A 25,928-nucleotide genomic window follows, 5' to 3' on the forward strand; every position below is an offset into this window, starting at 1 on the left:
TCAGGTTTTCTATTTCTTCCTGGTTCAGTTGTGGTAGTTTATATGTCTCTAGGAATGCATCCATTTCTTCCAGATTGTCCAATTTGTTGGCGTAGAGTTGCTCATAGTATGCTCTTATAATTGTCTGTATTTCTTTGGTGTTAGTTGTGATCTCTCCTCTTTCATTCATGATTTTATTTATTTGGGTCCTTTCTCTTTTCTTTTTGATGAGTCTGGCCAGGGGTTTATCAATCTTATTGATTCTTTCAAAGAACCAGCTCCTAGTTTCATTCATTTTTTCTATTGTTTTTTTGGTTTCTATTTCATTGATTTCTGCTCTGATCTTTATGATTTCTCTTCTCCTGCTGGGTTTAGGGTTTCTTTCTTGTTCTTTCTCCAGCTCCTTTACGCGTAGGGTTAGGTTGTGTACTTGGGACCTTTCTTGTTTCTTGAGAAAGGCTTGTACCGCTATATATTTTCCTCTCAGGACTGCCTTTGCTGTGTCCCACAGATTTTGAACTGTTGTGTTTTCATTATCATTTGTTTCCATGAATTTTTTCAATTCTTCTTTAATTTCCTGGTTAACCCATTCATTCTTTAGAAGGATGCTGTTTAGTCTCCATGTATTTGGGTTCTTTCCAGTTTTCCTCTTGTGATTGAGTTCTAGCTTCAGAGCATTGTGGTCTGAAAATATGCAGGGAATAATCCTAATCTTTTGATACCGGTTGAGACCTGATTTGTGACCCAGGATGTGATCTATTCTGGAGAAGGTTCCATGTGCACTAGAGAAGAATGTGTATTCTGTTGCTTTGGGATGAAATGTTCTGAATATATCTGTGATGTCCATCTGGTCCAGTGTGTCATTTAAGGCCTTTATTTCCTTGTTGATCTTTTGCTTGGATGATCTGTCCATTTCAGTGAGGGGAGTGTTCAAGTCCCCTACTATTATTGTATTATTATTGATGTGTTTCTTTGATTTTGTTATTAATTGGTTGATATAGTTGGCTGCTCCCACGTTAGGGGCATAGATATTTAAAATTGTTAGATCTTCTTGTTGGACAGACCCTTTGAGTAGGATATAGTGTCCTTCCTCATCTCTTATTATAGTCTTTGGCTTAAAATCTAATTGATCTGATATAAGGATTGCCACCCCAGCTTTCTTCTGATGCCCATTAGCATGGTAAATTGTTTTCCACCCCCTCACTTTAAATCTGGAGGTGTCTTCGCGTCTAAAATGAGTTTCTTGTAGGCAACATACTGATGGGTTTTGTTTTTTTATCCATTCTGATACCCTGTGTCTTTTGATTGGGGCATTTAGCCCATTAACATTCAGGGTAACTATTGAGAGATATGAATTTAGTGCCATTATTAGCCTGTAAGGTGACTGTTACTGTATATTGTCTCTGTACCTTTCTGATCTACTACTTTTAGGCTCTCTCTTTGCTTAGAGGACCCCTTTCAATATTTCCTGTAGAGCTGGTTTGGTGTTTGCAAATTCTTTCAGTTTTTGTTTGTCCTCGAAGCTTTTGATCTCTCCTTCTATTTTCAAAGATAGCCTAGCTGGATAGAGTATTCTTGGCTGCATGTTTTTCTCATTTAGTGCTCTGAATATATCATGCCAGCTCTTTCTGGCCTGCCAGGTCTCTGTGGATAAGTCTGCCGCCAATCTAATATTTTTACCATTGTATGTTACAGACTTCTTTTCTCGGGCTGCTTTCAGGATTTTCTCTTTGTCACTAAGACTTGTAAATTTTACTATTAGGTGACGGGGTGTGGACCTATTCTTGTTGACTTCGAGGGGGGTTCTCTGCATCTCCTGGATTTTAATGCTTGTTCCCTTTGCCATATTAGGGAAATTCTCTCCAATGATTCTCTCCAATAGACCTTCTGCTCCCCTCTCTGTTTCTTCTTCTTCTGGAATCCCAATTATTCTAATGTTGTTTCGTCTTATGGTGTCACTTATCTCTCGAATTCTCCCCTCATGGTCCAGTAGCTGTTTGTCCCTCTTTTGCTCGGCTTCTTTATTCTCTGTCATTTGGTCTTCGATATCACTAATTCTTTCTTCTGCCTCATTGATCCTAGCAGTGAGAGCCTCCATTTTTGATTGCACCTCATTAATAGCTTTTTTGATTTCAACTTGGTTAGATTTTAGTTCTTTAATTTCTCCAGAAAGGGCTTTAATATCTCCAGAGAGGGTTTCTCTAATATCTTCCATGCCTTTTTCGAGCCCGGCTAGAATGTTCAGAATCGTCATTCTGAACTCTTGATCTGACATATTACCAATGTCTGTGTTGATTAGGTCCCTAGCCTTTGGTACTGTGTCTTGTTCTTTTGTTTGTGGTGATTTTTTCCGCCTTGTCATTTTGTCCAGATAAGAGGGTATGAAGGAGCAAATAAACTACTAAAAGGGTGGCAAAGACCCCGGAAAAATGCGCTGTAACCAAATCAGCAGAGACCCCAAATTGTGGGGGGGAGAAAGGGGATAAAAACAGGTTCTGAAAAAAAAAAAAAAGAAAAAGAAAAAGAAAAAAATTTAAAAAATAAAACAAATAAAAAAATATAAAAAAGAAAGAAAAAATATATATATTTAGATGAACTAGTCAAAAAACGTTAAAAAAGAAAAGGGTAAAAGTTTTAAAAAATTTAGCAGAAGAAGAAAAAAGAAAAAAGAAAAAAAAATTGAAAAAAGAAAAAAAAAATTGAAAAAAGAAAAAAAAATTGAAGTAGCCGCAAGACTAAAGAATCATGGGGAGAAAGCCATGAGTTCCGTGCTTTGCTTTCTCCTCCTCTGGAATTGCTCTGCTGTCTTAGGAATTGAATCTGCTTTCTCCTTGATAGATGAACTTCGTCCTGGCTGGATATTTTGTTGATCTTCTGGGGGAGGGGCCTGTTGTAGTGACTCTCAAGTGTCTTTGCCCGAGGCGGGATTGCACCGCCCTTACCGGCGGCCGGACTAAGTAATCGGCTCGGGTTCGCTTTTGGGAGCTTCTGTTCCCTGAACGCTTTCCGTAGAGTTCCGGAGGACGGGAATGAAAATGGCGGCCTCCTAGTCTCCGGCCCGGAGGAGCCGAGAGCCCGGGGCCCCACTCCTCAGTGCGCCCCCAGAGGACAGCACCCAATCACTCCCGTATCCCCAGCCTCTAGCCGCGCTCCGAGCTCACCCAGCCCGCGACCAGTTCAAGGTAACCCCGAGCTGAGAGTTCAGTCCTCGGCTCTGTCTCTGAAGCCGGCTTCTCCGTTCTAATACCTGCGAGCTCTCCGACACTCCGACACCCCCGATCCTTCTGTGACCCTGCGGGGCCTGGGGCCACGCTGGCCCCGCGTGGGCTTCACCCTGGTTTAGCCCCTGGAGCAATGTCCCTCAGTGGAACAGACTTTTAAAAGTCCTGATTTTGTGCTCCGTTCCTCCGCCGCTTGCCGGGAGCCGGCCCCTCCCCCCGCGGTCTATCCTCCCGTCGTTTTAGATTCAGTTCTCCGCCAGTCCTACCTTTCAGAAAGTGGCTGATTTTCTGTTTCTAGAGTTGCTGTTCTTCTTCTCTTCGCTCTCCCGTTGGATTTGTAGGTGTTTGCAATGTTTAGATAAGCTATCGAGCTGACCTCCTGTTACCTGATGTAGTCTCAGGCTGCTACTTCTCCGCCATCTTAACTCCTCCCCCCAGTGCCTGTGCTTTTGAGGGAAAGGCGGGCGATCTGTTGCCGTGGCGCGGGGCACAGCTGTCTTTGGTCACGTGGGTGCTGTGTTATACCTACACCATTTCCCCTCTGCGCCCAGGGGTCTTACTATATTACACGAATGTCGTGTCATCGTCATGACATCCCACGATTCCTAATTTTCCTTTGCTAAAGGAAAGAAGGTTGAAGGAAAGGGAGACGGGGAGGCTGATGTCTATCTGGCATGAGGTGGTTGAGGAATGTGGAAGAGAAGATAATCACGCACAGCGATTTTAGAGGGCAGTGGGAGTGCTGAGGAGGGGTGGAAATGAGCCAAAACTTTAGTCCTGAAGATGCCTTTCTAGAATTACTCAAGTGAGAACGGTCTTTGAATGCTTCTGCATTTAATAAACTAATACCGCACTCACTAGTATAACTGGACAGTGTATGCTAATGAAAATTTGAATATTCAGACCTGATAATAAGATAGATTTATATATAAGAACTTTCGTTTCCCTTAGTTAAAGGAATTGTACGTCCATCAAACCCTTTGCTCCGGTCAGTTTGGCTTCCTCTGGCTTCTTGATCTGTTGTAAGGCCAGATTGAGACCACAAGGGAAATGTGGGAAGGCAGGAAGACGAAGGGAGACTGGCGTGCTTGGCAGTTCGTAGACTGTGATTAGTCTATAGATGCATTATCACCCCCTCGATAGTCCCCCTCAAACTCATCCTGGCTCAAAGGTGGGGATAGAAAAATAGTAGCAGGAATCCAAAGTGATAGGAAGGAATATAAGCTAATCCTTTCCTTCCTCTTTCTCGTTTTGCCACGTGACGAACTTAGATATAGCCTTCACTGGCTGGACCTTAAAACTGTGCTTTTGTGGGGGATGTATGGAACTTCTAGTTTAGGGCAATATGTGCTTTGCATTTGTAGAGATTATTTTAAATTAGTCTTCAATTAAAAATTTTAACCACTGGGAGAGTGTGAGGAATGAATTATTTTTGTCGTCGTTGTTATTGTAGTCATAAAACAAAAACAAAACAAAAAAACAGATTGATGTCTGGAAGGATGGTTCCCCCTTCCTCATCCTCTGTTCTACTGGGGAGAGCACCAGTGTGTAATGGATGAAAGTTCTTTAACTGGTTGTGTCTGTGGTGTCCTTTTCCTTTGGGGCTAGAAGAAACATCTCAGCATTTGGAAAGATTATTTGAGAAACAGCAGGGCATGTGGCTAAGAACGTGTGCTTGACAGTTGTTAGACTCCTTCAGTTCCCATCATGACTCTCCCGCCTCTCTGTGTTTACCTCGCTGGGGTGTCAGAAGGATTCACCACTTATAAAGCACTTAGGATTGGGTCCAGCACATCAGAAGTACTCCATAAATGTTTGCTGGTAGCAACATTATTGACCTTATAAACAGAGCAAAACAGATTCAAGTTTTCCATGACTTTATTAAGGTAACAGGATTCTGCTTGGTATAATGATTTTCAAATTCAGGATTTGGGTTTAAGGATTCAGGGTAGTAACATTTTCCTGGTCGATAGTCTCATTCATAAGTGAGGTCACTTCAGATTTTCCAAGAGCTCATTTTAAGTTTACTCAGATTCACTGAAATCATAAAAAGAAAGGAGAAGTTGACAGGAAGTGGAAATGCCCGGGTCCTCAAAAAAGGTTGCAAAATAGAGCCTACTGAATTTAAAAGGGATGCGATTGGGTGATCAAAGGGCAGTTTTGCTCTCACACTGCTCTCTGCTGCCTGTGGCCCAGCCCCCAGTAGAAGGAAGCCATCAGATATGAAAAGTGAAGGGGGGACAAGGGAGTCAAGAGAAACTATGAGCTTAGAAGAACCTAAGTGCTTGACCTTCACCTCCAAAGTACTTAAAACTGAGGGAAGATGGCCCCAAGAAAAGATGGAAATGGCACACACAATGTCCCAAGAAAAGTACCAAAACATATCCCAGTGGAGTTCCAGAATCGAGGAAAAAGAAAATCACACGGGCATCTAAGCAGAGAAAGAAAGACACCTTCATTACAGCAAACAACCCAGCCTGGCTTCAGACTTCATAGGAACACATGATGCCAGAGGATATTGCAAAGAAAGTCACCAGAGTCCTCAGGGAAAGGAAGTGGGGCAGGGCATTATTATACCCAGCTCAGTGGTCTTACAAATGTACAGACAGTGGGCAGCCACTCCAACCAAACAAGGATATAAGTCAGCACACACGAGTCCCTTTTGAAAGAGTAGTAGCTTAAAATTTGAGAGCCAGTGTTGAACAATAGAAAAATCTAGTCAACATAATAGCTTGAGGACCCTCAACAAATGTTGCCCTTAAGATCTGGTTTATAAAGCACGTGTTTTGCTTTGCATGTGCCTTTCATTTTGATCTAGCTATTGAACTTGAGTCCAAGAAGAGAAGGTGGGAAAAATCAAATATTACATCATGGGGAGAGATCCTGTTTCCTTATTCTTCTTTTTTCCTTTTAGGTGTAAATCACAAGATTATAACATATGTCAAGAAACACTTTGCCAAAAATTGAAAAATCATATTCTAGAACATTTGCAGTGGGATTTTTTTTTTTAAGATTTATTTATTTGACAGATAGAGATCACAAGTAGGCAGAGAGGCAGGCAGAGAGAGAGGAGGAAGCAGGCTCCCAGCTAAGCAGAGAGCCCGATGCGGGGCTCGATCCCAGTACCCTGGGATCATGACCTGAGCCGAAGGCAGAGGCTTTAACCCGCTGAGCCACCCAGGCGCCCCTGCAGTGGGATTTTAGTGGATAATGAAATGAACTGTTAGAACACATTTCTTAATTCAGTTTAGTCTAAGAAAAGTTGGGAATTAAAGGCCGATCATTTTAAATTATCCTCAGTAAATCAATGCACAGACTTGTCTAATGAGCTCAGTTGCACATATTTTCATAGTATGTTACCTTATTTCCAGATGCGTCCAATGAATCATTTATGGAATACTGTGCAATTCTGCTTTAATATTCAGTTAAGTTACATGCAAAACCTTTTTTAAAATCTGTTGCATCTCAGATTAGGAGGAAGAGAAATCAACAGGAGAAAGACACCAAGACACACATTACACACACACACACACATACTCACACTCATGTACCTCTCCCTCCTGCACAGGCATAGCCCTCCAAAGACTTTTCTTCTGCCTTCCTTGCTTCTGTCTATTGCTTTTAGAGAAATGAATGTGTGAGCCACCAAACTTTGCTTTACCAGCGCAGGGATCCGTCAGTTAGGTGAGCCCAGACTTGATTGTGTTCTGGAGGGAGAGGGAAGCCCAGGAGCCAGAGAGGCTCACAGCGGCAAGACTGTTGGGTCCACCTGTGTTGAGGACTCTTGGAGTCCTCTTGGAGCTGCACAGATTCTTCTTTACTCCTGTCCTCATTGTCCTGTCCATTCTCTCAGACACCCACGTGCCTAGCCAGTTGGAGGGAGTGTCTTCATCAAAACAACATAGCATGAGTTGTCCTCAAATCACAGCACATCATGACCGTAAGCCACATCCTGATCAGGAGAAGGTCAGCGTAGTGTGATATCACGAGCGGGGAGGAGACGACAGGTGTTTTACTGATCACGTGCTGAAAATTGTATTAAGAGGGATTTTCAAGGAATACAGGTGTTTCAGACTCTGTCTGTCCCAGACTGGCAAGGGCAGACCTGGTGCCTTTCCAGTTTGTAACTCTGTCTCCTTTGTTTCGTCTTCATTTGGCCACATGCAGCAAACTTACCTTTGTGATAAATAGATACTATTATTTACTATTTTAAATGTAAAACAATCATTTCTGTGGAAAAATTGGTAAGCTGTCTTTTTTTTTTTCACTTTAGATAACTTATATACGACAAGAATATGAAACCAAATTCAAAGGGTTGATGCCAGCGTCTCTAAGACAAGAACTGGAAGATACCATTTCCTCCCTGAAGTCTCAGGTAATTCCTAGAATCAAGGCGTTTCCTCAGGGTTCAGGTGGTGTGTATATCCTGAAAACAGACTCACAAATAAGTTTAATTCTGAATTGATGCCAGAAATTAATGTAGTAACATACAAAACATAATGTACAACTCAGGATGAATTGGGTTTTGTTTGGATTTTTTTTAAGATTTTATTTATTGGAGAGAGCAAGCGAGCATGAGCTGGGGGAGGGGCAGAGGGAGAAGCAGGACCCCGCCTCCCCACCCCTGTATTGAGCAGGGACCCCGATGGGATATGGGGACCGATGCCAGGACCCTGGGATCATGACCAGAACTGAAGGCAGACACTGAACCGACTGAGTCACCCAGGTCCCCTGTTTGGATTTCTTTTTTAAGTTTTTCTTACTAGTTTTGGAACTCATTATCTCAATAAGACTTTCTTATAAGCTTCCATGAAATTGTAGTGTTCAGTTATGGTCACTTTCCCTCATTTACAGTGCACATTCCCATACAGCCTCCCCCTTGCTCCTCTTGGTACCAGGCCCCAAATGCCATCGCTTGGCACACTGGGGATTCCTGACTGTGCAAAAGGGCAGAGAAACAGAAACTGTGGTTAAATTAGAAGCATTTTTATTCTGGTGTCTCTGTATGGTTGTTAGACACAACAAGATGCATTTTAAATCCCAAGCAGGATAATGACAAGGTATTCAAACAATTCGGTTAAATATTTCTTGCCGAAATGTGTAGTTCTTGGTATAGGTTATGAAATACAGTGTGAGAGAGGCGATGGGTGTAAATTTAGATGCTTAAAATTATTTCACAACTTCCAACATCAGTTTTCTCCAGGTACTTCTAGAATCTGGTCTGTTGCTAGTCTGATCTATTGGTCTGACATCTGATCTCTTGCTAGTCTGCCTAACCTGGGAAAGAATCCACACATTCCCACTTCGAATGCACTTAGGAACCTAAAACGCACGCTTCCCCTAAAACAATCATGTTCCCTTTGTATGTCTAAGAATCCTCGTATGACTGAGGCTGATGAAAAATAATAGCTAGGACCCAGAGTAGCCAAAACCATCTTGAAAAAATAAGAATGAATTTGGAGGGCTCATGCTTCCCAATTTCAAAAGTCACTACAAGGCTGTCGTAATCAAGACAGTGTGATATTGACAAAAGGATAGACACAGAGATCAATGAAACAGAACTGAGGTTCAGGGGGGAACCTTTCATAGATAGATAGATAGAGAGAAGAGATGTATAGATATATTAAAAATAAATATTTTAGATTTTTTTTTTTTTTTTTTTTTTTTGGTCAGTTGGTTTCCAAATGTTCCAAGACTGAGGGAAAATGGAAAGAAAACACTGGGACGATCAGATAATTCAACAAGTTAGCTCAAAACGGGTCACAGACCTAAATGCAAGAGCTAAAAAGCTACAAAACTCTTTGAACAAAACTCTAAGAAGAAGTCTTCTTAGATGAAGGAGTGACTCTGCACCTTGGGTTAGGTGGGAGTTATTTTTTTAACTGTGACACCAAGAACACAAGCAGCAGAAGAAAACACCAGATGAGCTGAACGTTGCTAAAAGTTAAAACTTTATATTTCAAAAGACAACATTCAGAAATTGAAGAGACAAACCATGGCATAGGAGAAAATATTTGAAAATCATGTCTCTGTTAAGAAACTTAAAAAAAAAAAAGGAAATCATACTTTTTTTTTAAAAGATTTTTTTTATTTATTCATTTGACAGAGAGATCACAAGTTAGGCAGAGAGGCAGGCAGAGAGAGAGGAAGGGAAGCAGGCTCCCTGCGGAGCAGAGAGCCCGATGCGGGGCTCCATCCCAGGACCCTGAGATCATGACCTGAGCCGAAGGCAGCGGCTTAATCCACTGAGCCACCCAGGCGCCCCAGGAAATCATACTTTTTTCTAGGAAAGCGGTCTTGGTTCTCTGTGCCAAGAACAGTGCCTGCCACGTAGTAGGTACTCAATAAATTGATTTATGAACCGGTAGGATTTGATGATATTCACAGGCGCTCTTTAGAATGTGCAGGACAAAGCACGGGCAGCCAATGTCGGCCACCCCGTGTGTGTTCCCCTCCGTCCAAAGCCTCTTCTCTGAAGATGAAATGTTCATTCTATCATTTATCATTCCGTGGACTACTGTTGGCTCTGCTCCTGCCTCCTTCGCTGCTGCCTATAACCCCAAATACTGCAGGAAAGCGTTAACGCAGAAAGGGTTAAATCTCCTCTTGCAGCGCGGTTTACCCATTAACTTTGTAGGAGAGCTTCCATAGGGTCAGCGGTGGAGGACCTGGCACCTTTAGAAGACTGGGTTTTTTAGAAGAAAAGAACCAAGGAAAGAAATGTGATAGCCACCTGCGGGGCTTCTGTTATCATTCACATCATTTCGCTGTAATAAAAGCCACTTCAGCCTCGGAAAACCGGATGTTGACCCAGAAAGAGAGGGCTGCCAGCTGCGTGAGGGCCTCAGCACTGGCAGCTGTGCAGGGGAGTCGCCGGCCGTGGAGTGTGCAAATTTAGTTTGAAAGCACAGGTGCCTGTATTTTCTGAAAATTGCTGGGATTCCGATTGCAAAGCAGGGTGGGGGAAGGGAGGCCGAATCGGCGTAATCCTTGCATCTGTCAACATTATCAATCGTCCTGTGGGTCATTTGAGCAATGGGCTGGAATGAAAACCGGGGTGCTATTACAAGTAAGCGAAACCGAGGGGGACCCCTTGGATATGGACCCATATCCTCTCGCGGGAGCACGTTTGCTGCTCTGCCGGCTGGGTTCTCTGCCTAACTAGGCTTCGGAATCAACCGTTGCCATGGTTTCCGTTCAGACCAAAGTGGCAAGGGTAAACAATTCTGAAATGATCGAATGCCACTGACTGGATTACATGGAGCCATAGCAGAAGTTACCCCCAAACCGCTTCTATTTGCTTGTGTAAGGTGCTTTTGAAGTCATACCTGATACAGGGATCTTTAATACTATATAGAAATGTATGCTTCCCAAAGAACCACACTGTGAAGATCTGATCTACAAGAATGCGCTGTGCGGCTTCTACTGGGCTTATCCCGCAGTCCTCCTAACCTTGGGAAGCAGCTGCCATCGGTTCCATTTCCCAGATGAGGCATCAAGAGCTCAAGTAACTTCCCTAGAGCCTTCGACGCCAGGCCAGGACTTGAATCCAAGCTGGCCTAACTCTGGCTTGGGCTCTTTCCACTACCAGCGTTGCCTCTCCAACTTCAGGGAATCCTCAGGATGAACTGAGGTTTCCAGAACACAGTACTTTTCTTTCTCCTTCCTCATTCATTCATTACATGCTAGTGAACACCAGCGTCCCAGCCAGCCCCATGAAAGAAGCTGGGCCACGGAGATGAAGAAACATCCTCCTTGTTCCAGAAGAGCTCTCCGGTTATTTGAAAACAAATAACCCCAAGGCAGTTCAAGAAGTACTAATAATGGAGCGCAGGAGTAGGAGGCCAGAGGAGTCGCCCTGACTTTGCCTAGGAGGCGGGGAGCGGTTGGGGAGGCGTCAAGGAAGTCAGTAGGAGAGGTGGCAGAGGAGGATAAATGGAAGAGAGTTAGCCAAGCACTCCAAAGAGAGAACATGGCCCGGGCCAAAGGGCAAAGGAGTCGGGAGGACATGGTGTACAAAGTGGCGATGAGGGGGAGGTTGGGAGGAGAGATGGGGTCCCAGGGATGGGCTGGGGCCAGACCAAGATGGCTCCGAGGAGATCGAATGGATTCTCCAGGCTCGGATGGATTTCCAAGAAGGATGCTGTGTGAGCAAAGTTGAGAAGTACACTGACATTCAGCGAATCCTCTGCCTTTTATCTAGGGAGCCACGTTATTTACATCCCAATGCCCTTTCAGCCACATTCACCTCTGCTCCTCCACGGTGTCTTTTTCTAGGTTAACTTTCTGCAGAAGAGAGCATCCGTCCTTCAAGAAGAGCTGACTACATACCAAAGCAGAAGGTACAGCCCACTCCCCTCAGGCCTTCTGATTAGCTTCTGTTGTCGGCACCTGTGAGCCTCCTGGGTTGACAGTAGGGTCTTTATTAAAATGCTTATACATAGTATCAATTTTGGGGAAAACATACTGATTTGGTAAATTAAATAGCCCATCTTGGAAGAGCCACCCACCTCTCATAATCACTGTGCTTAGCACGATCGGAGCAGAATGAGAGGACGCACAGGTGCCTGACAAGTCTGGGCCTCCCCTGCACAGTCCCGACAAGACATTGTCTTGAAGCCCAGTTGCAGGGTTAAGGAGACCGTCTTTTAAGATAGCGCGGTGATGCAATCCTTAGCGTGGTAGCCCACATCTTCAAAGGCCCGTATCCCCTGGAGGTTTGGCACTGCTTGCAGATGTTCTCCCAGCCCAAAACAGATAAACGGCTCGGTGGTGTGGCAACACCGTGACTTTAGTGCCCTCAGCGTGTGCTTCGCAAGGCTGCCTTTTTAGTCCGGGGTTCCCAGAGAGAGACATCACGGACATAGATTACGTTAACCTGCTCTAAGTCAGTCAGACAACCTCCCTTTTCGTGCAGTGAAAGGCCAAAGCCCTTATTTGGCGTTGGATTAAGAGTTAAGACCTTGTGAATCATTCACCTTTCAAAAGATTCTGTTGCCTGGTGCAGATGGGCTCGGATCCTTTCTGGGCATAAATGATGAAATTTTGATATCAAATAGCCTTTTAAACTGCTATCCAGTCCCTCCCGAGTTAGGACCTAGTTTATTGTTGACATACCCATTAGACCTGGAGAAAATCATTAACTGAGTCTTTTGATTTTCAGGTAACTGCAGGAAGGCTTACCTGCGTAGCTCAGGGCGAGGGCAGTGGACGTCACTGTCCAGGCCACACTGTGGATTTCTTCCAGCAGGTTTGAAGACTTGCATACTGTAAACTGTGAGATCAATGGCATTTTTTAATACTTAAATGTAATTAAGATCATAAACACATGCATCACTCATATGCTTTGGGGTGGTTTTATTTGTGTCTGCCCAAGTTATTATTTTTTTAACATTCCTTTATTTCGCATTTCCATATTCACGTGCGTTTGAGCGTGTGCTGAGAATTGCTTATATTGGGGAAAGAAATGATTTCTCATAATATGCCTTGTTGATGCTTTTGTATAGAATTTTACCAGTTTCGTATGATCAAAATCACGTTTGTAGTATCGTATCACAATTTTTAACATGCTTACGTCGTTCTCATGTTCATGTTCATATATTATTAAAACATTATATTTTGTACTTATCAATTTTATTTCTAGTTTTTATTGCACCTCATTTGCCAAAATAAGTATGACCTGTACCTGGCATTCCTCCCTAAAAAATCCTGACAATCTCAAACTGCACTTTGGGGGAAAATACCTTATGTCCCGTCGGAGATCACATCCATTCATTGATTTAGAATAAAAATCGCTGGGTCATCTGCATACCAGTTTAAGGAGTTGTCGCATTGGTGTCGTCTAACCCTGGGACGCCAGAGTGCTGTAAGAATTTTATGTAGTAGCCATGGTTTTATTGTTGCTTTCTCTTTTTATGGTGGTTGTTTTCATTTTCCTATTAATTGATGCTCTTTAAGAAAGCCTAAAAGCATAGGGGTGTGTCCCAAGGACACGCAAGCCCGAGGCCCATAGTGGCAGATGAGCTGTGATTGGTCCAGTTTTCCTCTGTGGATATGGTGGTATTCCCCTGATTGGATGGTTGTCTCCACCCAACTGACCAGTCAGCACATTGATTCTAATTGGTCATTGCTGATTGGTCTGTGTTCTATACTGGTCTGTGGTCTAGGCTGATTGGTCAGCCCTGTTTGCCGAGGCAATTTTGCCCTCCAGTGGGTGGACGCTCGGTCTTCTTTCCGCGTTGTGGTGTGCGCGGTGGGCCCTCGGAGAAGCCGGGAAAAGCTGGACCACGGGCAGGGCCGTGATCACCGCCTTCTCTGTAACAGGACAGGGCGGAACGTTTCTGTATGCTTTTTCAAAACTCTTGTATGTCTCCCACGCCCATCTCTGCTGTTTGCCGTCCAAGGATTAGTTACCCTTTCCTGCACTGTAACTGGGACCCAGACATGACAAGGAGGTACCAGGTTTTATGCCACTTCCAAAGCCAGGCCAGGGGCGGCATAGACGCGGCCATCAATGCAAACCCTTTCCTTCCCAATCCAGATGACCTCTGCCTGGTGAATTTGGCCTGACACCTCCTGCGGAATAGAGGCGCCTGTCCTTTGAAAGATCGGGCCTTCCTTGCCTTTATGACAAACTATAGCACTGGCTTGAAGAATGTTCAGGAAAAAGCAAAATTGAAGCAGATGCTTTTAAAACCATCTACCAAATGAGGGCAGTGGGTACTCAGGCTATGACTTAGCGCTCAAAAGGGAAAGATTAAGACTACACGATTAATTTTAAGTGCGTCTCTACAGACCGTGAAAAACAGGTTGAAACTCAACAGATTTCGTTAGTAAGGTTATTAGCTGCCCGAAGTGAAAATACTTGGGGAATTGTATTGTCTGCTGGACTTGGAACTCCCACTCAAGAATATTTGTTCTCCATGAGTAAATATCAGTAGGTGTTTTGGAAAGTTGCCTGCTATTCTTTCTTTTCCTTAATTCAAGGGTTATGAAATCACAAACACTGGTGAACCTTTGACATTACCGAGATCCTGTTTCCCTTCTGATGCGTGTCGCGTATGTCTGGGAGTAAGCGCGCTGAAACTTTAGGTCAGTTTGGTTGCGTGTGATAGGACTGGGTGGCCGACACTCATGTTTTTGGGAACATCCTCTGATAAAAGAAGAGAAAGAAAAATTGCCTCTGGCAAGTTTAAAAGCCCTTCCTGAATTGAGCCCCGGGTATATCAATGGCTACTGGGAGGACACGCAAGTGCTCAGGAAATGAATTATAAACATTGTGCCTTATTATAAAATCATCTAAGATTTTATCTCTTCTTTTATCTGGTGGAAGATCCATTGTTCATCCCAAGTACCTCATTCAGTTCCATGCCAAGTCGTCATTCTTGGCTCCTGCACCTGACTCACCCACCTGTGCGTGCGACCGTCCGTGGGGGCGTGGGGGGTGGGGGATAAGGCGTTGGGAGCGACCCATAGGAAGGAAAGCCGTGGGTGCTCGTGTTTACCCAGCCATGGGTCGAGCGCAGGAGAAGGTTAACGCGCAGGCCAGGCGTCTCTCATCTGCCCATGTCACCGTTTTGTTTGAGTCCTACCACTTCTGCGTCACCAAGCCTCGAGTCCTTTCAGGGGTCTGACCCCTGATTTTGCAACCTCCCCGCTCAACAATCAGCTCCTCTGAGGGCAGCCATCCGGCGGCACCATGGGGCAAAAAGGCCCGAGGGGGGAGTTGGGGACAGAGAATGGGTTGACTGGCTTCACAGTTTGTACAAAAGAACCGGCTGTGACTCGAGGGAAATTGCTGGATTCAGGCGTTATCCTATAATGTCACCTAGTAACCGTGGATTCCTCAGAAGCGGGCATATGCCTGTCGTCATGAGCAACCTCATTAAAGGCGTCTGCAGAGAAAGTGCAGACAGGAGAAACTATGAGTTTGAATTAACAATTAACAGCCCTCTTACTGAAGTGCATCCCCAACCACGGAAGGCAGTGGTGTTTTAGCTCTCGTTCTGAGAGTAAAAATGAAAGGTAAAACATCAAAAATGGTTGGAGAAAAGTTTCAGAACACAAGGTCATTTGAATTCATAGTTTCCTTAAAAGAGCAGTCTCTTTGGAGCTTTCATATTTTGTTCAGAAAGGTCGTCTCTTTTAAGCCTTGTCATTAAAGACAGTTTGCTCTTTAAAGTGAATTATCAAAGTGTGTAGAAATTGCAAGTTACTGAAACTAAAATGCATGATCAATTTTAAGTCTGCTAACTAAAGCTTACTTAAAATTGGATGTGCTTTTGTCCTGGCGGCCCCTTTGATAAAACCAAAAAAAAAAGATACATGGTTGGTCATTTCAAAGTAGGAGAAGAAGATAATTAGATAAAACCTTTTTTCACCCGTTGAAGTGGTTCTCAGATTTGGAGGCTTGATTGGGAAGCTGTGGCATAGGCTGGAATTGTAAAAATCAAATATCCCAGATTTTGACCTGAATTAACATTCTTCCCTGTACTGTTTTAAGAACTGAGTCAAACTTCAGACCCTCTTATTTACTTCACATGGAGAAAGAGAGCTGGAATTTGTAACATAAGACTAAAGGAATGTCAAAATCTGGATCCTTCACCAACATCTAGGTCAGTTGAAAATTCATTCTTCCAGAGATTTCAGTTTTAAGCAAGGATTTCCATCAGGCGTATGTTTTAAGCCCAAGATGTCGCCGTGGATTCTGCCGTATTTAGAAGCGAACTTAGTCTAGACGTCAGGCTAATAAACACCCTTATATCCTCTTTGGGAGTCTCCCATTTGAGAGAGGTCTCCTGGAAAGCAGCTAGCTTTCACACAAACACTTGATCATCGAGCAGAAAGACAGGAAGGGCTACCTAATGAGAAGCCTGATGTGTTTAATTAGCTGAAACGTGATTGCGTAAGTGAAACCTTGTCCGCCATGCTCCTTTACTTTCTCTAGAAAAGAAACGTCATTCATAGGTGGAGTCGACCAGTTAGCTTGGTTTCCCCAGGTAATTCCCTTTACCTCTCTGGGCCTCCCTTTGGTCATCTGTGACATGATCAGTATTTCCCAAACTCTACCATTTCAAGCTCTAATTCACCTTTCTCCCACGAGCATTCTCTCAAGCCCTGTTCTGTATGACTTGTCTTGACATCTTCAGGTGGCATATTTAGGAACTGTGGCATGCTAGATCCCCCTTTTAAGGGCTCCCATTCGCGTCACTCCCTCCCTCACCCAGCCATCTGCATAACAAATGCTGAGTGCCTACTGTGTGCTGGACAACACAGTAACCGCCTCCAAAGTTAGTAGCTTCACCATGACTTATCATCTCCCCCGGTGCGGAGGGCTGACCAGGCTCAGCCTGGCTGTTCTCGCTTGGGCCTCAAGCACATGCAGTGACCATGATCACTCGCTCCCAGGGCGGCTGTCAGGAGCCCTCAAGGGCAAGCCCAAGGAGAGTCACCAGAAAGAAGTCACCAGAAACCTAACATAGTAAGCCCACCAGGGAGGGCACAGCAACCCTTCTACTGAACTTCATCTAAGACAGAGCCCACCCAGAGTCAAGGGTAGAGGACACAGAACCCAGCAGTGTCCAAGCTCCTGTGGCCGTCTCCATCTGCCACACCTGTCTTGCACCTGGAATCTTTCCTTAAACCAGGTGATCCACATAGCAGACATATTTTCTTGCCTGGCGTTCTGAGAAGCACTGACTAGGGCCCAAATCCAGGTGATTGCTAAAAAGGCTCTTCCCATACAACGTTCTGCTAGTCTCTGCTGTATTTCTATGATCGCAGGTTAAATGGGATTTGGAAACACCGCTTGGGAAGCCGCGAGTTACGAGTATTCACTAAGACTATGTCTTCCTCTGTGATTCTTTCGAAAGATGGTAGCAACCACAGGCCAGTGTTTCCCTCAACTCTTCTCTGTTTGGGGCTTGGTGTGCATTGTTTACCGTAATTATCTTAGCAAGCGTATTATTGTGAAGGTCCACCAAAACACATACCCTGTGCTTAACGTGGTTTTTCCTTCTTTCGTGGAAATATCAGGCGCATGGAAGGGTGTGGTCCTGATGAGTCTGTGAGGGAAAATTCCCTGAACCACAGAGCATTCAGAAACTACTCAGCTAATCATGCAGATAAACAAGTGAATCAGCCTCCTAATTGCCCCGTTAGCTTCCTCGCTGCTGCTGGGTTATCTCTGTTCATGCCCCTGAGCCCAGCTCTGGGATCTCACCAGCCTGAGCCTGAGCCTGAACCTGGGTGGAGGAGGTGAACCAGGAACTGAAGCCCCGAGACCACTCCTCCGCCTTCTAACTCCCAGTCTCCCTGAGTGCTGCCGCTGATGGATTGATCAGGCCTGGTGATTTGATCAGAAGACATGGTCGCCCCGAGTTCAGCTCGGTTCCGCCAGCAGAGCCTGATAGTTTAAGGGGGAGAGGAAACAAGAAAAGACATCATCTCCCCAGGAAAGAGGAAATATTTTCCTAACAGGGTGGTAGAAAATCCTGAGAATCTTGCACTTTTTACGGAAATACCTTGACATCGGCTGAGGTTTCTCCAAAGCCAGTTTGTGTTCCCCACGCTGGCTCCGCGCAGGCTTGACAGATGCTGCCATTTACCTGACATCGACCGTGATGTTGCTTTTCAAGTTCTCCGCAAACTCTGACTTGCTGTCCGGCTCCCCCATGTACGTTTTGTGTTTCCCAGCTACCGGGGTGTCACAATCCTGTGTGAATTCCTTTTCAGAACTGATCATTTGGCCCCTTACTTATCACTGTGTTTGTAATAAAAATATTTATCCAAGCAGTTACGGCGTGAAGCCTAGGCGGGATGGCCTCTTCGTGTCTCCACCTGCTCCCTCCCAGAGTTAAGGATCTGGTAGCCGTTTTCTGCCTAGAGTGATATTTCTTACAGTGTTAGGGAACCTTTCTCTGACTGAGTTCCCACTTGTGTTATCTGATTTTCTCCTTCGGTATTTTTATTTATGCACTTGGGCATGTGAGCTTGGAATCTGCTAGAATACAAATTGGGTGGATTCAAGGAATTTTTTTTTCTTTCAAAATCATTTCTGCAATCTTATTTGGGGTGTGTGTGTGTGTGTGTGTGTGTGTGTGTGTGTGTGTTGAATTTGTTCCTATTAGGCTAATGAAGACAGCAAAACCAAGTAGACCACCTGCCCTTGGCCCCTATCAGGTACTTCCCTTAAGACCGTCTAATGGTAACTGTCTCTGCCTTTTTATCAGCAGAGGAGAAAGATCAATTGGCTTCCTCTCTGTCTCACATTATAATTATTTTTCTCTCTGTGGTATCACCTCTACCATATGAGGAACATTTTTACCTCATGCAAGCGGTAAACTGAGCTCAGCTCTTCAAAACTTGAATACATTTGCTCCCAGATTAAATACCTAAGTGCCTGGTGTGTCCCAGGGACCGAGCCTGGCAGATGAGACCCGCAAGGATGAATGAGACCTGCTCCTTGCCTGCAAAGAGCTTGTAATCCGTATGCAAAGATAAGACATATATAGGAAAGGAAAAAAAAAAAAAAAAGATAAGACAGAGCAGATCTTCCTATAAGAGAAATGCCAAATATTCTGGGAATTCGAAGGAAGTGGTAACATTTTGAAATGGTCTCATAGGAGTAGGTGACATTGAGTCTGGACGTTGGAGTAAGAGCGAGATTTCAATCGGTAGAAATGTGGGACGGGCCCTCCAGCTGGAATGCTGAGCCGGGAGAGTCCTTCACAGCGGGAGGAAGGGAGTACGAGAGAAGACTTACAAGGTGTGTTGGAGTCGGGTCGTGGAAACCAAAGGGAACTTACTGACCACCTTCAGTGCTGTGCGGGCCTCTCAGCACATGTGGCCAAGGGCTTGGGGTCACGGGGATCTGGAGCTGGGCAGGTTGCTCAGTCTCTGAGCCTCAGATCCCTTATCTCAGAAGGTGGAGGAAATAGAATGCGGTTGCGAAGATTGAATGAGATCATGCATTTTCGAAGGCTAACATGCAATGAACATGCAGTAAGTGAAGTCCCTTTTTATTTTCTGACCATCCTCCATGATTTCACAAGCTCAGTACGATCCTTGCTTAGCTACGGATGCCAGAGCAAAGAGAGGCTTGGAGGTTTGCCCAAGGCCCAGCTTCGAATACGTGGTGGAAGCAGAGGTGGGAGCTCATGTCCCGGTAATTTGTCCCTGGCTGCTCCTGCTGTATTGCGTTGCCTCCACGGGAGAGGAGAGGTTTGGACTCCATGTTAAAGAAAACCAGGGAGCAATTACCCTGCTTCGAGCAGGGCAGTGACACCATGAGAAACTGCCGCATGAGCGTTTGTCCTGCAGCAGCACAAGGCCGGATGGTTGGAGGCTGGAGGCAGAGAAAGAGACAGGAAATAGACGGGAAATGTATGCAGGAGTCCCATAAGTGCTAGCGAATCCCCAGGGAGAGGAGCACCTCTCCCTCTCTCTGTCTTTCTCTCTCTCAACAGAATGTAGGTCAACGTTTTGGTGGTGACCGTGGCACCGGAATGAATGAGATGCTTGTGAAGGAGAAAGAAACTTAGGGCCGAGTCTTGCAGCCTAAAAAGATGCGGGGTGCAGATCTGGGAGTGGGGGTGATGAGTTTGGTTTAGACACACTGCACTTCATCAGGTAACTGGAAGCCTGGGTCAGGGCCCTGAGATTTGTCAGTCAGGACCCTGTGGGTGAGAGCTGGGGTGGAGAAGCTGATGGTTTCACGGAGAAGGGGAGCGGTCTGGGGGAACCAGGAGAGGAGAGGGAGCGGGGACAGGAGGGGACCAAGAGGGAGTGCACAGTTCCATTGGCCATTGAAGAAATGAGTTGGAAAGAAGTAGGGATAAAGAGAGGGTGGGAGGCAGGATGAGGAGTGTGCCTTGGAGGACTGAGCAAACCCGTGATTTGCCATGGAGGAGAGATCAGGCAGGATGGTGAGTTAGGGGGCCTCGTACATTCCTCGAAGGTCCAAGCTGAAGGGCGCAGTGCCTCCCAGACATGGACAACCCTGAGTTGCGTGGTGGAAGCCGGGTATAGAGTTCGGTGGGCTTCTTAGGGATTGGAGGCAGGGTTTCCTCCTCTTGATTCCAGATAACAGCTTACAGTTGGCAAAGGTTCCACTGGACAGCAACCCCGCAAATGCCGCCGAGCGGGTGCCGGCCGCCCCAGGATAGCCCAGCAGGCTATCCTGGCTGATCTGGGAAAGTTAGGGAAGTGTTTGTGAAAGTTCAGTTCTTCTCTCATCCTAAGGTCTTATTCATTTGTCCATTTTGTGAAGTCACTAAATGAGCTTAGCTGGATTGTCCTCAAGGGACGCTGCTCTACATTCAAATATTTTATTTCTGATCCTTACTCATACGAACTTACTGTTGGTTTTCAGGCCTTTTTATTTTTACAGCAACAAGAAAAAGTCACCTTGAACTTGATATTTAGGTAGAATTTAACCTAGAGTTAGTATATGGATCACAGAATTACCCTTTTTTAAGGTCCCACCCTCCTCAATCCCAAACAGTAGTTAAGAAAATGAAGTGAATACATTTTGAGGGTAAAGAAGGCTGCATTAAAAATTGAGCAATGAGGGGCGCCTGGGTGGCTCAGTGGGTTAAGCCGCTGCCTTCAGCTCAGGTCATGATCTCAGGGTCCTGGGATCGAGTCCCACGTCGGGCTCTCTGCTCAGCGGAGTGCCTGCTTCCCTTCCTCTCTCTCTGCCTGCCTCTCTTGTGATTTCTCTCTGTCAAATAAATAAATAAAATCTTAAAAAAAAAAAATTGAGCAATGTAAGGGACAGTACAGGGGCTTTAATATGGAAGACCAGGAGATAAAAGAACTTTTTTTAAAAGGAAAATTAAACTTGTTGATTTTCTGGAAATACAAGTGACACTTTCTTACTACCTAAAAGCATTTTGATGTCCTGATTTTCTTTAATGCATTTTGTAAATATGTACCCCATAATGTCTAGAAACCATAAATGTCTTCCTTTCCTTTTTTTTTTTTAAATAATAGTTTGGCACCAAAATTTCCTTTGTGCCAACAGCAAAAGTTCCTAGCAGGGACTTAGAAAGAAAATAAGGCAAGACATTATAATTCTACCAAAATAATATAGAGTATTCTCTTATTTTAGAGGGAGGGAGAAAAGATTTTTTTTTTTTCTACTAAGGAAAGTTGAGAACTAGATACTTGGTCACTTTGTATCTCCAGCAGAGGATGGGGAGGGGATCCCTACTTTAGATTTGCTGACTGTCCTCCAAAAAGGTGACAAAGGGAACCCAGTTTAGCCCAGTGCCTGTCAGCCGCTGGGAGAATGTGGTGGGCTCAAGCTGGCCAGACCGTGGCTTCCCCGGGGCTCTGGGGCTGGGTCCCCCCTGGGAGTGTCTACAGGGGACTGTGATGCCTACATGGGTGCCACCATGAATTTAGCTCTAGATTTCTTTCTCAGTAAGAGAACACGCTCCCCGCAACCCCCACGCCCCACCAAGCTGCGAGAAAGAGAAGTCCGGACCCAGTGTCCACTGCAGGGCACAGCGCTGTTGGGCGGGTCTGTCACAGAGATCGGCAGTGTAGATCGTGAGAGGGAGGTTCGTAGACACTGACTCAGGGTTTTTCTGCCGCTGCTATCCCAGAAGTGATGCCGCCTCTCTGCCAGATGGCATCAGCCAAAGGCAGACCTGGAAAGGCCGCGGGTAATTAGGCTCTTGATTTTCAAATACCTACGCTCTGTGGCTTGATGGGATGGCCTGTTCACCCAGATGCTTCAGGAACACACGGAGAGGTTCCCAACAATATCGAGGCAAAGTCTTGAGAAGTATGTGTGAAACTAGGAGTAGCATTCTCCTTTCTCTGAAAGGAGCCTTTGAGCCAAAAACACGTAAAGCCTCATTTCAGGTTAGCTTGACTGTAACGCCATCTAAATAATTCCATTTCATATATACTTGGGTTTTAGACTCTAATTCCTACTTGGTCATAATGGTTTTATCTGTGATTATGCCCCCCAGGGTAGTGGAATTTTGTATTATGTCTTCTGACCACAGGAAAGGGAAAGTATAATTCTACTGTGTCCTCAGGCGAGTCATTAAATATTTCATGGATCAGGTATAGATCGCCATACTTTCTTTAAGACAAGAGCTTGTATTGGTAGACAAATTTAATTTCTAACCCTGGCGAAATTGGCCTGTAGGCTACCTGCTTCAACTCTGTGTGCCTTACGTAAATTACGATAATTATCATTATCATTAGATAAGTAGACAAGGAATAATGACTATCAGATTATCAAATTAGGGCTGTGTTTAAGATCAAGAAGCCCCACTAGAGATCACACAGGCCATCTTGAAAGGGAAATGCCGTCTACAGCTGGTGTGGACAGCACCTCACGTCCTGCAGTGCGTCTTGGCCCCCGTCTTCTCTTAACCTAAATGAAACCACTACTTACTACCAAAACCTCTATCGACAGTGGCCTAAATAAGTCAGATGTATAGTCTGCCCGTTCAAGGTCAAGGTGGGAAGTGATTTTTCTGACTCCATCTGCAGCTTGGGGGAAAAAAAAGTACATCCTTTTTGGCAATAGTTCCCTTTAAAGAAAATTTTAAGTATTAAAGTGTTTTCATGCTTCACTTTATCTAAGCAAAGCAAATGTGATGTGTGGATTCCTGCATCAATAAAACAATAAACAAAGGCCAGAGTTTTGGAAATAAAGCAATTTAACAAAAAGAAAGGCATCTTACTTGATTGTGTGCTCCATTTCAAAGGACACATCACTTTTCTCCCAAACACATAAGAACTGGAAGGCATTTTCAGCACCACCAAAGCAGGGTTTCATCACTTCTGGAAATGAATTTGTTAGTTTGATGTCAGTGTTCAGGAAGGAGAAAGCTTTCAGAGCCTATTCAGAAGCCTCGAAGAGTTCTACGGAAAAGTTAATGAAAGGAAGCCCTGGAATCTTCTCTCCCCCTGCCGTTACCACTCGATGGGTTTCTACAGCATCTGCTCACATAGGAGCCACGGTACCTGTTTTCTGGAGAACGACCCTCATTTTGAACACAGTTCCAAGACCCTCCAAGCAATGGAACATGCTTGTACAAAAATTCTATTCTCCATCCAACATCTTCGGACTCATATTTTTAAAAAACACATCCAACCCAGCCCATGAACAAAAGCCTGTAGAAAGGAACATGGTGATCTAGTGTTTGATTGAATGATTTTCCTGAGACCAAAGGTAAAGTGATTTTCCTGAGGTTCAAGATCAGCTACCAAGAAGCCAAATTCAGTGTAGAACCCAAGTTTTTTGTTTCATAATCCATATTTCCCTCCCCCAATTGCTTGTTCTTTCCCCCAATGTATTAGACACATTAACTGAACTCCATGGTGATGAGTCTTTTTTTTTTTTTTTTTTAACAACGGCCACACTTGGGCCAATGTCCATTTACTAGGTGCTTCCATATTTTATGTGCCTCGTGATCTAGAGAGGCTGAAAGGTCTGGCTAGAACTTCATGGCCCTGGCACCAGTGTCTGTTTGGAAATGGGCTATAAGGCATCAAAGTCTAATTTCATAAACCATCTGATAAGATATTTTATAGAAGAACAGCACTTGCCAGAGAAGTGGCATGGCCAAGAGTCTACTCTTGGGCAAGAGTCTGCGAAACAGAGAGGGGATTGCAAGACAGGAATCCTGGCATCGCTTCCAAATGCTCCATGGCCTCCAGCAAGGCCCCCTCCATGCCTGCGCTCTGGGCGTCCTGTCTCTTCCCCAGAGAGCTCCACTCCGGGCAGTGGGAAAAGGGTCCACAAGGAAGCCCCACCTTCCCGGGTCAGCAGGGGCTGGAAGTGGATAAGGAAGTTCTTCGTCTTTGCATTTACATTTCTTCCTCTTTCTTTGCAAGGTTGGAGGAGCCTTCTGAGAGAGGCCTTCCCTTGGCCTGGAAGCAAGTGGGTCCTTTTTCCTGCAAGAGCCTGGGAGCTGTGGTGTCAGGGAAGAAGGAGGGAAAAAGAGAGAGTGTATTGTGCAAGTCCTGGGTCCTCTGTAACTCCAAGATCTTATGACAAAATCCTAGGATGCAGATTAGTAGCTATACTTGGGCAAGGGAGAGAAAAGTGTGAAGCAACCAGACAGATCCTTGATATCTAGCCACATGGCCTCACCCGGGGACATTATTTTTGAAAAGGCTCTTAACCGCGGAAGGCTTGGGCTGTCCCATGGCTGCCAGCTTGCCAGCTCTGATCTCCATCTGGAGATGGTAGAAACACAAGCTAGCAATGTGAACGAAATGTTGCTGGTTTCTGGGGCAGCCCGCGACGTCACTTCAGAAGGAAAGAAGCAAAAACTCCTGTTTTCCCAGTCTGGGTCTCCCTGTCACTGAAGACAGGTTTAAAAAATCTCATTTTTTCACTTGAAACAAAATGCTCTAAGATCGCGTGATATGTAAGCCATCTCCCTCAGAAGTCATCTGGGCACAGTATCACTTCAGAACAAGCCTGGTTCTCTGGTTCGCACACGGGTTGCTTGAGATGGGTGGCGAGGTGGGGGGGGCGGGCAGAGGGGAAGGAAGAGGGAGAGAGAGAATCGCTTAAGCAGACCCTGTGCCGGGCTTGATCTCATAACCCTGAGATCACGACCTGAGCCAAAACCAACAGCTAGACGCCTAACGGACTGCACCACCCAGCTGCCCCAAAGTGCAATTTTTCTAAAGGAAAATCAATAGACTTTTCAAACTTCATTTCAGAGTTCTGTTTTGAAAAAGCAGCTAATGTTACATTAAATCTACAGCACAGGCAGCCAATTCAGATGCCTCCCCTCAAGTGGCCTCATCTCTCATGGGTGACCTAAGATTGTGGCGGCTCCCCAGGAGTAGGGTCCTTGTCCTTATGCCGCTGGCCAGGGCTGGCAGGAGGGAGGAGAGGCTAAGAGTCAGCTACGCCTCAGCCTACTCACTGTGAGAATGAATCCCCACCATTCTGTTCTTCGGGCAATGAAGAGACACTGCCCACAAGTACCAGGGAGACAGAGATTGGGGAATTTCATCCTCAGGGACCACGAGAGGACAAGCCTCCCAAGCTTTTGTGTTTCTGTAGGAGGTAAAGGAGGGAGAGGTTTGCAGAAAGAAGAAAAGCAGAGCTAAGGGCACCTTGGGCTATCCTTAGGCCTAAGCCAGTTGGGCTGGATGGGGTAGGGCAGCCATGTTGAACTTCATGATGGAGGAATTTGCCCAAGTTCCCCAACACAGGAAGATTTCAGAGCTTAGGCCTGGTCTGACCTGAAGCCCTGGTCTTGGGGATTCATCGAGTCCATGGACTTCAGGGACAACTAAAATGCCTTGTCCCTTCATGTGTTAAAAACAAAAAGAACTTAATACACTGCTGTTCCTCGGAGGAGCTGACGTGGGTGCTGGGCGGGAAGAACAGGCACAGGGCCTGGAGGGCGACTCAGATGGGGGAGAGTTTCTTTAGGGAGTCGAAGTGGGCCGTGAGGGAGAAAATGCGGGATGACTCCAAAATGTCTGGCCTGAGCAACTCCAAAGCATGCCATCGCCTGTAAAGGAGATGACGGACTGCGTGTGTGCAGGTGGGAGGCAACCGGGGACTGGAGCTCGGTGTTTGTCATGAGAATTCTGGGAGGTCTGCTCGGCTCTTAGAAAAAGCCGTCACGCGTGTGAAGCCCAGCCCAGGAGGAACTCAAGAAGCCTTGCCGTCATCTTCATCATCTTCTCACCGCTCTGCTCCCGCCGCTCCAGCTTGAATCCTGGAGG

The 25,928-nt window shown here is 45.3% G+C and overlaps 1 protein-coding gene across 1 annotated transcript in view; it reads left to right on the top strand.

The window, feature by feature from the left end:
* The window catches only part of CEP112 (centrosomal protein 112), a 409,934-nt gene extending 397,458 nt beyond the window's left edge, over positions 1–12,476 (top strand). The window contains exons 25-27 of the mRNA XM_045984701.1: positions 7,474–7,575; positions 11,478–11,542; positions 12,364–12,476. Of these exons, the coding sequence (XP_045840657.1) occupies positions 7,474–7,575; positions 11,478–11,542; positions 12,364–12,367 (171 nt within the window). The 3' untranslated portion in view covers positions 12,368–12,476. The remainder of the gene's footprint in view (positions 1–7,473; positions 7,576–11,477; positions 11,543–12,363) is intronic.
* The last annotated feature ends 13,452 nt before the right edge of the window (positions 12,477–25,928 follow it).

Source organism: Meles meles, chromosome 18, assembly GCF_922984935.1.
Source record: "Meles meles chromosome 18, mMelMel3.1 paternal haplotype, whole genome shotgun sequence".
NCBI lineage: Eukaryota > Metazoa > Chordata > Mammalia > Carnivora > Mustelidae > Meles > Meles meles.